Below are 13,408 nucleotides of genomic sequence, written 5' to 3' on the forward strand. Positions count from 1 at the left end.
ACAGTGAGTGGAGCGGGGGGGGGGCAGCGGTGAGCATGGCAAGAGGAGGATACAGTACATTCAGTAAACAAAAAAACAGGAGAGAAAAAGAAAAAAGATTAGAATCAAAACCACTGAAAATAATTAAATAAAAATCAAAATACGTTTTTTTTCCAGTTTGTCATTTTTTTTTTTCAGTCATTGATTCGAAGCTAACTCTGGGGTGTGCCAGTCTTACAGTAGTCCCAGTCTTGTCTCCGGAGAGCGAGCTCGGTCAGTTGTGTAGATTTTAATTGTTTTCTTGCTTTATTTAAAATCAATGTTCAACGTCTACATCTCTACAGGCCCAACGTCAGAGCATCGGGCGGGGGAGTAGTGGTAGGGTGCAAGTCTTCCATGACCTGACATATGCACAGGCATTTACACAAGTGCGCACACACACACACACACATTCGCGCACACATACGTACATACACACACGCTCTCACATAAACACACAGAGTGCATTCTCATTCCTATCACCCCTGGGTACAGGCTTTTTCTTTTCTTCTCAGCTTAGCGCACTGAGTACGCCTCTCTCTTCTATACAAAAGCAGCCTCCTTCCCTGGAATCGGAGTCTGCGTGTTTCTCCTCACTCCGTCTCTTCTTTTATTTTTTTCATTTCTTCTTTTACTTCTTTTGAGAGTTGAGCAGTTTGTCTGCCTCGGGGTACGTCGGGTACTTCACCGTCTCGATTTTCTCTTTGACCTTGTAGGAAGGGTAGAGGCCAGTGCGGCCCAGTTTGCGGTTGATGCCTTTGGAGTATCCATCCCAGTGGTTGCCGGCCACGCCGATCACGTCGCCGGGCTCCAGGGGAATGTCCTCGCTGTTGCGTGGCTGGTGGGGGTAGATGGCGATCTGGTTGTGGGCGTTTTGACCTCCAAAATAGTAGATGTCATCCAGGGAGTAGAAGAAGGAGGAGGCGTCTGGGTGCAGCATCTGCATAATCTCATAGGCCACACGGCAGACCTGAGACAGGAACAGAACCAGGGATTAGTTTCATACTTAGATCTATAAATGTACATAAATGTACTCGTCTTTATAACAAAGCTGTAGAGGCAAGAGAGCACGCTGGTAGAGGTACAAAAGGACTTCTGGCAGTAAGACATATACAGTTAATTTCAGTACTCGTAAAAGAGGGATAAAATGCGCTAAGCTACTCATTCCACTCAGTTCCTTGAAGTGGACTAATAAGCCCAGAGTGTGAATAGGAATTATGTGGCTCACACATTATTTTTAGGGTTGGCAGGAAGCCCGTCCACTCCGTGTTATAGATAATCAGAACACTGGATGACAAATACCATTGTAATGTCAAAGCCGTAATAGATGGGCTAATTGTTTCTATGCTTTGAAACATGTGAGTGAAAATGGGACAATGAGGTTGTTGACAATCACATGATTGTGATTATCAAAATGGTTCTGGTTTGCCTTGTGACAAACTGGAAACATCAAGTGACCATTGTCTTTCCGACAGCTCGAACAGCTTTTATCAGTTTGACCTGATTTAGATTTTTTCTAAAGCCTAACAACTGAACCATCTCCATGACAACTAAGCAAACGCTGATGAAGGCCACGACGATGAAAGCTCCAGAACATTTCTGGTAAGTGGACCTTGTGTTATGAGCTTTTTTTTTTTCTTCAAATCATTTATTAGAACTGTAATTTATGTGTATTCAGTATCATGTTGTGGAAGTCTTATGGGAATCATGACTTTCCAATGTAATTCTATTTAACAACAAAATAACTGCACTTTTACTATATATCCAAACATGATTCATTTTATTCCACCGCCATGCTTCCTTGTCTGCTAGCGAGTGCACATCAAAATTCCAGTCAGCTCTCCATGCAAGTTTGGACTGCTTTCATCTCAACATTAAATCCATCCCACCCTTCGTTTTCATACGAAAACACATCAAAATAGCATTTCATGCCGTCTCTACATGTGGACTGAGGAGAGTGTGCTGACCTGTGAGGAGAAGGTGCAGACCAGGAAGTCAGTCTGAGACAGGAAGTGGATGTCCAGGATGACTCCCCTCAGCGAGTTCTCGGTGTAGCGGTTGTGAAGGCCTGCTGACCACGAGATGGAGTTATCGCTGATAAACTCATAGTCTGGATACCTGGAAGGGACAATAAGGCCAGAGTAAGTCACAAGACAAGAGAAGGTCAAATGAATATGGTTAGATACTTATGAAACATATGGATAAAAACATACTCTCATATACCCATCGGACAGACTCAGAATGGCCATTAACACACACACACACACACACACACACACACACACACACACACACACACACACACACACACACACACACACACTCCTTTGGACACTGACTTGGTCTTGGCTTCCTGCAGCAGGGAGGGATCGTCGGTGGCCAGGTAAACTCGTTTCTTGTCGACGTGGACACGTCTGGCCAGATGTTGGAACTGCTCCTCCACATGCAGCATGTACTCCTCTATGGGGTGGAAGGCCGCCTCCGTCCCCACTTTATCCGTCCTCCTCACATGGACTCTACAGAAAGACACACAGGGACATGAACAGGGTTACAGACTGGCATTGTATTTTACTGTGAATGAGAAGCTTTTCATTCTATTTCACTGCTTTTTTGTTTGGTTTCATGTAACCTTTGATGAAGGTGGTGTTGAGTTTTAGACATCTGCACTCTAAGCTAGTAGGGAGTACTAAAACAGTTACGGTGGCGGCCCTCATGTCTTCACAATTACGTATGAAATATAATGCAGCTGTGCACTTCGTTGGTGTGTTTGGACGGTGGGAGAACAATGGGTCTTACAAAGTTAAGCACAATTTCAAGGAAATAAAAATTCATGACATGCAAGACCTACTGCTATTTATCAAACTTTAAGAAGTCTGTGGCAGCTGGCGAGCTGAGCTGCCAAACCTTTTGACAATATGTTGCCAATTAGGTTCCCGAAAAACATTATCCTCATATTGATGCCTTGGTAAAGTTCCCGTAAATTAGTTTCTGTCTCACATCAGGGGTATTGTTAGTGCTAGCATTCACAAAATTAAGGATAATTTCCCTTTAACATTTGTCCATTATGATGGAGAGAGGCCTTGCACTTGTTCCATCAAGTATCTTCCATTTTGGGCTGCAAGAACTTCCTGTTTTACACCATGAAGCAATGTTTGTTTTGTGCTGTAAAGCAAAACAGCTTTAGAGCCACTTTTAAGTATAAGCTGCTTTAATGCTGAGCCATGCAGAATTACAAAGTGAGATATCACGTAAAAAATGGCATCTTGCCTGCTTCCTCAAAACAAATGTCTGTGTTTAGACACATTCAGGAAAGAGCGCTTTGACAAAATAGAAAACTTTTTCTCAGACACACACAGGATTTGCAAATGTTCACATTGTTCTATTGTCAAGTACATAACAAGAAGACTGTAGGCTTTTGTAGGCTGTCCTAAAGCATTGTGTTATATAACGGATGATCTACAAATGAATCATAATTAAAGGAAAACGAGGTGAAAGAATATCCCTGACTGCTGGTAAATCAATAACAACGCTGAGGACCTTACTTCTGAAAAACCAGTCTGTTTTTTCGTTGACGTGTTTTCACGTGTTGTAACATTTTAAAATACTTGTTCAACAGTAATTGTTTTTGTGCCAAAGTAAAATCAGCCAAAAAAAATGGCACTTCAACTTGAACGGCATACTTGGGGAATCTCTCTATTGTTGGTATAATGCAAACAAAACAAAATGCAATGGGCAAGGGACAAAGGAAAAAAGGAAAAAGAAAAGTCAAACAGTGACAGAGAGAGGAAGTTTAAGGAATGGAGTGAGGCAGAAAGATGGACAGAAAGAAAAATAACCAGCACAACTGTGTCCTTGTCATTGCTTCCAGTAAGCAAGGACAAAGACAGAGTGCTGTCACCGGCTGGACATATGAGAAAAAGAGCACAGCGTGTAAACAGAACAAAGGATGGGCAGGAACGGAGAGATTTCCTCTCCTGACACAGACGCATCTCTCAAACTGACGCTGAAACACAATTTTTCATCCAGAACTAGTCAATTACAATATTACCCAGCCACATCTGCATTGTGACTTCTGGCCTTGAGGAGCAAATGAAATTACATAATCTAAGAGGAATAAATGTATTTTTCAACCTTTACTTGTTGAGGGAAAATTGAGTTCACATTCACCTAGTTCCATCTGGGAGCTGCCCAGTACAACCAGCTGTCTACTGCTGACCGAGGAGCAGCTCCACTGGTACACCCCGGGTCAGGAGCCTTTTTAAAGACACTAAGGAATATTAGTCTTCCCCCATTCAGGATTTCTCAGTTGCTCCGGGTTTCAAACTGCTTTTCTCACCTCAAGGCCTCATCTAACTCTTCTGTGAGAAGGTAGAAACGGTAAGAGGTAGAAAAAGTAAAAGAGAAGGTTCAGAGAAAGAGAATAAACAGGCTGTACCTAATTTCTACCACTTGCCAGTGAACAATCAGTGACTATTGGGGATGCTCGCCCTTTATTTACGTGGCAAATGAAACCCAAAGAATGGAGTGCGAACAAGTGGGAGGCAGGGGTGTCGGAGTCTTTCATTCGGTCTCTGTCTCTCTGATCAGACAGAGGTCTTGACTCCAGGCTTTTCCATCCTTTGTCAGGGTCCCTCTCTCTCCTGCTCCCCCGCTTCTTTCATGTCTACTGTTTTTTTTGTTCCTGTGAACCTTTTCTCTGTCTTGCCCTTTTCTGTCTCCGTCAGAGCAGCAGAGGCCGCACTGAGGCATTGCTTAGCTCTTAGCTATCTCCCCCCTCCCTCTGCTCTCTCCCACACTACTGCCACAATAATTCAATTCATTTCTGTCTATTCATACTGTCCTGGCAATGCAGGGCAATCCTCATGGTGGGCGTAAAAACATACATTAAAGACATCAAACACACCCACACTAGACACAGCAAGTGCTGATTCTGGCAGATTGTGACAATAACATATAGACCGCATACATTTTGACAATGACCTCAGCACTCTGGATGCCCATCAGTTGCCTATGAAGAAGAATACAGCTACTATGGGCTACTTAGCCTTCAAACCGTAGCTGCAACTTGCATTTAAATCTTTAGAAAACGGCTCATATCATATCACATCTATACTTGCTGTAGAATCATAGCTTATGCAACATGTACTTAGACGTCAAAACATGTCGAAGTTGTTCTCATTCATCTGATTTCCACACACAGCAGGCAGCTGTTTTCACCACAAAGCTCTAAAAACGCACTGTATGATGTCTATGTATTACTAAGATAACACTTCATGAATAACACTCGTCATTTACTGATTTTGATCAAAAGGTACCGGGATTCTTTGTAAAGTAATTGGTTTAAACCAATCTTTCATCTGTACTTAGATGCAAGAAAATGTCAACTAGTGTAGGTTTGTAGTTTATTATAAATTACGGTCTCTTGCAATGCACAACAGCTCAGAAACTCTTATGACATTAATTGAAGGTGAGTTAAAAAAAAATAGTGAAAATGCAAATTAGTTGCTGATTATGCACCAGAGGTGCTCCAAGTGAGGAAAAAAGGAAATGCCTGAACAACAGTGTTTCCACTGCAAATTGTACATTTTTAAAATAACCATATTTGTGTATTATTATTATTATATATTTTTGCATTACTGACTATAAAAAGGTATTTTTACCTGGAGATTCTGTGATTCAAAAAATACATATAAATTGGAAGCCTCATTAATATAGAATAGACCTGACACAAGATATTATAAAAGATATATACAGTAAATCCACCTCTTGGTAACCACATTGCCATGGCGATAATGCTGCTCTGCTATCTGCAGTAGAAGCAGTAACCCTACTCTCTCTCCATCCTTACTACCATTAGGAAGCATTAAATGGTGGCAGGATGGAGCTGTGCTCATAGCTGCTTTTAGTCGGTGGCTTCCAGCCTTCCTGCAGCTCCCGTCCTGAGGGAGCAGCAGGGAGAGTGGTGGTGGTGACTGAGGCGTAGGGGGTTGGCTGGCGGTTGTTGGGTGCTCTGGGGACACGCTGCCTTTCTACCCCTCTTGGTTCTCTCTCCGTCAAACCCAGGATGTCCCACTGCTGCCGCCCTCTCGCCTTTCTCTTGCACTGACACTATGGAACTCTTTCAACCCCACTTTTACATCTCACATTCACCCCCCAGCCCCCCACTTTTCCATACACACACATATCATCTTCCCCCACAGTGCTGATAGAAGCACACAGGCACTTTGTTACAACATCAGTGCAGAGTGGAGTGGATGTATCAAGGGCTGAGGAGGGAAGGGAAAAAGAGGGATAAAAACTTTGTTCTACCCAGCACTTCATTTTCAATAACCCTTTCCCCAGTGATATGGCGGGAGAAAAGAGTGGTATATATATGTATGGAGGGGGGGGGGACACAAAGAACAGTGATAGAGATGCGTGTAAAACTATGAGAGCAAGAGAACTGTGGGTAGAGATATGCGCCCGGGGAACGTGATGGAGAGGTGAGTGTGAAATATAAAAATTTGAAAAATCTTGAAGCAGGATGAACAAATGAAGAAGAAGCAACGATCACAAATGAGAAGATGTGAGAGGACGGGGAGATTGAAAAAGTTGGGAAGAGTCACAGAAAAAAAAAAAAAAAAAAAAACGAGAAAGAAGGGGGGAGGAGAGTCAAAGAGGGCTTGGAGAAAGAGTCGAGAGCTGCAGGGGTGATGAAAGTCTGAGAGGTAAAAACCAAAGAGAAGAGCATCTGAGAAAAGACAGAGAGAGAGAGAGAGTGTAACAAGAGGGAGTGAGAACTAAGCAGAGCAGGACAAGGAAAATGAGGAAGAACGGTGAGGATTGCTTGCAGCAAAATGTTAAGAAGAAGGTGAGAAAAAGAGGAGTCATGAAGGGCGAGAGGCTGGCACAGAGACTATGAACATATGGATGCCAGAGATGTGAAGGGGATGACAGAACTAAACCAGGCTGACTTCAGAAACTATTAGAATATAACTCTTAGCGTTTGTTTTAAACTACTTCCTTTACCAGGCGGGCGGAGTCGGCCTCGGGGGACGATGCAGAAACTTTAGACTATCTCAGCAAAGTACCTGAAAGTCATCTCACATACTTTCCCATGACTGACAGCTTACCAGTCGTCGTGTGCATTGTCCTAATATGGTAAAAAACCCTCCCATCTGCTAGACCAAGTAGGTTAAAAAGAACTGAGGAAAATTATTTGCAAAGTCCTATTTGATCCAGGTTTGAAATGCTGCTCAAAGACTGGGTGGAATTATTTATGAGTCAAGAGAGACTGGCAGACAGCACATGAATGTTCGTTGACTGAGCGCCTGACAGCGATACAGAAACAAATATACGAGTAAATAAACAGCTAAACGTGTCCAACCCATTTCTTAGAAGCTGCTATCAAAAAGTAGCTTACAGTATTGTGACTGCATACATTCCCACAAGGGGTGGTCCTCATGGGAACCGAGCACATCACACTGATGAATACTTTCCAATTATGCTGTACTGGACCATAAGAAGTCCCAAGTCACTTTCAAACTGTGAGAGCAGAATCTCTGGAGACAGCACGATGCTGAGTAGTCACAATCAAAGCCGAGACAATATCAAAGGCTGAAATCAGACCTTATAATGGCACATTTGGAACGCTTGGTGTCATCTCCTATATATTCACCATTTATGCCAAGTTTCATAAAACGTAATATCAAGGTGGTGTACTCAGACATGAGGACACTGAGGTGCATTGTGTAGTATCATACGCGGAGACCATCCTGTCTGCAGTGCGGAGGCGCACTTCCATGTGGACTGTTAAAAGATAAGGATGGTATTGTTCTATATTTCTAGACACGCCAGTGGCATGGCTCTGGGGATGACAATGGTAGTCGCTCAGTCGGCCCGACACTTTGGTCCAAACTGAACCGACTTTTCACCTAGTGCCACCAGCAGATGGACATTTGTGGTTTTGGGAGACATGTCACAACAATTATTGGATGGATACTACACTAGTACGATAATACTTTGGTTTATGACCAAATGCCTGCAAAACAAATGGAAAAACTTCAGCTGTACGTTGTGTTTAGTGCTAATTAGCACATTTTGCATGCTAACACGCTAAACTAAGAACACGGTAAACATCATACCTGCTAAACATCAGCATGTTAGCATTATCGTTGCTGAATTTAGCTCAAAGCTCTGCTTTGTACAACCTCACAGAGCTGCTAACATGGCTGTACTGTAATTGTCTCTCAACACTTATCGACCTCTCTCTCTCCTGTCTGTGGCACTCAGCCCCAAGCCTGTTCTTTCCAACTGAAAATGTCAATCTTTAAAAACAGGTCTCAAATATATATATATATAGTAATTTCCCAGAACAGCTGGGCACTGTCGTTTTTGAGAATAGGAGTACATAGAACATTACTTGAGACTGTTTTCAGTGGAGGATTAACACTACTGAGTGTTTATGACACCAGCGTGGTGCATGTGGGGTCAGCTCAAAATAAACTATGGTGCATATTCTTTGTAATGAAGGAACATGTCATCCAGTGCAACAGTGTGGCTCATTTATGTTTTTAATAGTTTTTGGACAACAACGGAGCTCTATGGCACAGAGGAATAAGCTACAGTATATCAGGCTTTGGCCACACAGCCAATAATTGTTAGAAGGATATATTCATTGTTGTTTTTGGTCTTTTCATGGGATTTGTTGACAGTAGACAAAGAAAAATATAGAATATAGAAAGCCTTATCCTTTAATTAACAAAGACTATTGAAGATAAAGGAAACGCCGCCAGGCTATTTTTTTTTAATGCAGTCATTACTGGTTCGGTTTTACTGATTTTAAAATGTAAAAGTCAGCTATTTATTCAGTATTCAGCTGTTTAACCGCTTTAACAACAACACCAGATAAGGATTTGGTATCAGCAGATCCTTAGTATCAAATAACTGGGGTTGGACTAGGGACTAAAAAAACTTGGGGACATTAACACATAAAACAAGGCAGAATCAGACATATCACACCAACGCCATTAGGAAAAACTGAGTGATGAGTACACAGTGGTTTTTGAATTTCTTTAAACAAGTTAATTTGCATGAATATGAGCTGCATGAGTGTAAAGCAGTGAAGTAATGAAAAAGCAAAAGCCTTCCATGGATAAATAAAGGTAGAAAATTAACCAAACAAAACACCACCAACAAATTAAGTTACTTTTAATACTATTGTATTAACCTCGTATTAACCTCACCCAAAGCAGCGTTTGTATTCCACCACAGCCCTTACGGCTATGTCTTTGTTTTCTTCTGCCTATTCCTTCTGTTTGCTTTGATTGTGAAGCACTTCTTAAACGTAATTGTAGAGATATGCTATAGAAACAAAGTAATTATTACTGAAGTGTTTATAACCACAGAAAAAGAAGATAAAGCCACACACACACACACTCAGAGGGTCCTTACCCGATGATGGGGTGTTTGAAGCCCAGCTTGGCGGTGGTCTGCTGGATCTCCTTCTCCAGCCACGCCTGTGGTCGCACCAGGTACTTGACAAACTGGGACACCCACCAGACGGAGGGGTCGCCGTGCAGACGATGCAGGCGCGGGGCCAAGTCCTCGGGGATAGCCAGGGGCAGGTAGGGGGGCCGAGGGTGGAGACTGTCCACTATAGGCAACTCCACAACTTGGACGTCCTTATCATGGGCCTCTCCTGCATGGGCCAAAGAGGAGCATACTGAGTATAAGACACTCAAGATTCAACACTTATCCAACATTTGTGATATCACAGCTCAGGTTTAGGGCTATGACTATGTTTATTATTGTTAATGCAAACATTATTTCTGTCTACTCAACAATTGTTTAGTCTATCAGATGTCAACTGGTTAGAAATGCTCGTCACAGTTTCCCAGAGGCCTGACACAGAGGAAAGCAACAAATGCTAACATTTCCATTCAATAGCTATATCCGCTCAGGTACTGGTGAGACATGAAATATGATCTAGGAAGGCCAGTTTGAGTAACATATCCTTGATTTTGATGTCAAAACAAAAAAGAATAAAACACCTTTTATTCTCTTCTTCTTTTTTAAGTATATGGAGTCTGGAGACTTCAGCAATTTGTCAGCAAAGCTTTCTGTCAAATAACTGACAGGACCAACTAACACCTGTGGGTTTATTGAGCCTTTCAGTGTCTTTTTTACTGAAATAACTACTATACATTATGTTACTCTGATGCAGTGAGCTATTTGAGCATTATTCCTCAGCCCTATTACATTCATTCGTGCTTCCCACATGAATCCAAATCCCCCAACCCCTGTGAGTCCAGCTTTTGTAACTGACAGCTGCTCTTTGCCTGTCCTTGTTTAAAGGCCAAGGTAAGCTCCTTTCTATCAAGGCTGTGTAGGGCCAGGGGCTCATGCAAGGACCTGGATTGGAAGGTTTGGGGGGGGCTGGTGGTCTGGCATTGGCCCCTACAGGCTGGGTCTTGCTTGGCAGAAGCCCTGGGCAGAGGGTTTAGCAGGGCTGATTACGAAGGTCACCTCTCTGGGCGGCAGAAAGCCCCCATGGTCAGACCTCCATACACATCAAGGCCAACTGTCCATACACAAAGACACATACATGTGCATGATGCACACCTGCATGTGTGAACAAAGGTAAGAACCATACACACACATGCATGCAAACATGCAAGTACACGCCCACATAAATGTACATGGAAATACACACACATGGACGTGCTCCTACACAGAGTCTTGTGAACATTTGGAAAAAAGGTGATCCAACAGTGACAACAACTAATGGGGATCCAAATAAAACAACAAGAAAAAGAAATGTGCGCACACACACACACACACACTCACACTCACACTCACACAGACACAGACACAGACACAGACACAGACACAGACACACACACACACACACACACACACACAAAGCCCCGGCTAATCTCATCTCACCAGAAGGGATATGCCTGGCAGACAAAACCTTCACTCTCTTTCAGTCTTAAAACCCGAGTTGAGTTTTTTTTGTCCGTGTGTGTGTGTGTGTGTGTGTGCGCGTAAACCCCCGATTTAGTAAAAAAAAACAAGTTTGAGGCCCGTGTTCTGTCAGACTAAAGTGGCTTCTCTAACCGACACAGACAAGCCCTAATACAGCTGCAAACACATCCACAACACACTTCCAAATAAATGGCATAATGACTCATTAAAAATGGCCTTTCACAGAAAGGGTACATAAAAAACATGTTAAAAACAAGGACAGAAACAGAGGCTTCAATTTGTGTGTGTGTGTGTGTGTGTGTGTGTGTGTATGCCCGAGCATGAACTGAATATAAATTGGTAGAAGCATTAAATATTGAACAGAAAAAATATTCCCAGGCCTGTCTTTGCTTATATAACAGCATTGGCATGATTCACATAAGGGGGAATGGGCATATTTTGAGGCCTGCTCTTCTTGGCACAAACGTACAGATATGCAGTATGTCTTCCTCCCACAGCTACTTAATTAGATCACAAAGCTCCTCTAAATTTCGTCCCAACTCCAAAGCCTTTGCATATATTTCCTGCATGCATCATGACTTAAAGCACATAGGTCTGCACTGACACGGGATTCCTACACTGTATTTTAAGCCTATTCAATATTTCATAAGAATAACATAGCTATGAAACTGGAGAAGCGTGAGTGACACCATCCAGACACAAAATACAGAGCCTCTCCATTCATAATACATTTGAGATCAAGTTTATGAACTTGGAGAACTCTTGTTCCAGTCTTTACATGGCAGAGAACATTATGTTTCTCCTGCTACTCTCAGACTCACTCATAAGGCAGTAATATCTCTACGGAGCACCTCAAAGGAATACACTCTCTTTGGCAAATTAGCTCTTTGATCAACGAACCATTGTTCCACAAGAAGACTGGTTTCCCCTTTGTGTGTTCAGAATTTAGTCTGTTACACCAGGCCTGTGAGATGGTGCTAAGCTCTCTCATGCTGTCCATTGAACATAAAAGTTGTAGTAAAACAGCAACATGCACCAGGGGGCTAAATAGACAGCGGGCCAGCGTATTGAAACTCTTACTTTCTTTTTGGTACTGACAGAAATGTGTCTGTTGCGCTGAGAATCAAGTCAAGTACTAAAAACTGGCATAGAATGTCTGTTCATGTCTGTAGTCATAGTTCCTCACTAAAACCAGTGTTTTAATCAGGCAAAGTTGTTGTGTTTAGATGACAATGTACAGCATTTAAGAACTTTGGCTTGGCTTTGGCTGGAGGTTATCAAAAAAGTATACATGTACATATGTAAAGTATCGAAAAAAGTATATAGGCCACTGTATATTTGTTGTACACATGTATTTGTTTTCTTCTGTCAATTATTTTATTTTCTTTTTCAGACACTTTTTCTGACACAAAACAAATCATAAAGGGCTACCCTGTCATGACTATTTTAATGTGGATTTTCTCTTAATGTTTTGTTTTTCCCATTTGCGGGAAGAAAATCCACAAGTCCCATAATGACTTTATCACTATCTTTGATTTTCCCCCCAAGCTATACGTTTTCCTGACAGAAACACCCTGTCACAGACCCACACACAGTGCATCCTCTCTCTTTGTCTATAAATGTCTCACATCCTGGGGGAAACACTTAACAGAAAGTGGGCTAACCATGTAAAGATAAATGAGGAAAGGTGGAATCTGGTAGGGCTGCTATATAAAATACCAACAAAGTCAATTTCCCGACAATGTTAGGCAAACAACATAAAGAATTTCTCTGTATAGAACACCCAAAGCAGTAGACACATTTCTATGTGAAGGTGACCGCAAAGCATTGGTGGCATTTAGCACAAAATGATACAGCAGAGACAGGATGATAAGGGATCAGGAGTAACACAATTAGTGTCCTGAAGGGGAGCTCCCTGCCATCCAGGCACTATGCAATCCCTTTATCATCTCAAGTTATTTGCATGGTAACAAATTGTGGTTAACAATAAAACAAAAGGCCAGTATAACACAACACCCCCAATGAGATCAGTATTCACTACAGTCAAACGCTGTAATTGTACTGGCCTGGGTGAACATTCCACTTAATTAATGAGATATTCAATGTATATCTAGTTATTAATCCAAGGCTTTAGCATCCTTTGTGGTCCAGTTCCCCAAGGAATGTTATTGCCTGCACTGTTAACAAAACAGGCATGACCACAGGCATAGCCGAGTACCCAACAGGCTTACATTAGCTATGCCTAGCTAGTTAGCTGGCTTGGTCAACAGAAAATGCTGCCTGTGCAAACTGCAAAACTTTACAAGAACAACAATTCAGAATGCTAAAAGGCCTGGGTTGGGGAGTGGCGTTTGCAGAGGGTTGGCTGTTGGCTGCGAGCGGCTAGATGGCAAATATGGGTCTATAGGAGGCTGTTTATAAG

At 42.3% G+C, this 13,408-nt stretch overlaps 1 protein-coding gene across 1 annotated transcript in view; it reads right to left on the bottom strand.

Annotated features, from left to right (window-relative positions):
• Nucleotides 1-508: 508 nt before the first annotated feature.
• fut8b (fucosyltransferase 8b (alpha (1,6) fucosyltransferase)) overlaps nucleotides 509-13,408 on the bottom strand; it is a 34,873-nt gene continuing 21,973 nt past the window's right edge. The window contains exons 6-9 of the mRNA XM_070926069.1: nucleotides 9,451-9,697; nucleotides 2,358-2,534; nucleotides 1,986-2,136; nucleotides 509-988 (exon numbers count right to left, since the gene is read on the bottom strand). Of these exons, the coding sequence (XP_070782170.1) occupies nucleotides 650-988; nucleotides 1,986-2,136; nucleotides 2,358-2,534; nucleotides 9,451-9,697 (914 nt within the window). The 3' untranslated portion in view covers nucleotides 509-649. The remainder of the gene's footprint in view (nucleotides 989-1,985; nucleotides 2,137-2,357; nucleotides 2,535-9,450; nucleotides 9,698-13,408) is intronic.

Source organism: Enoplosus armatus, chromosome 19, assembly GCF_043641665.1.
Source record: "Enoplosus armatus isolate fEnoArm2 chromosome 19, fEnoArm2.hap1, whole genome shotgun sequence".
Taxonomy (NCBI): Eukaryota; Metazoa; Chordata; class Actinopteri; order Centrarchiformes; family Enoplosidae; genus Enoplosus; species Enoplosus armatus.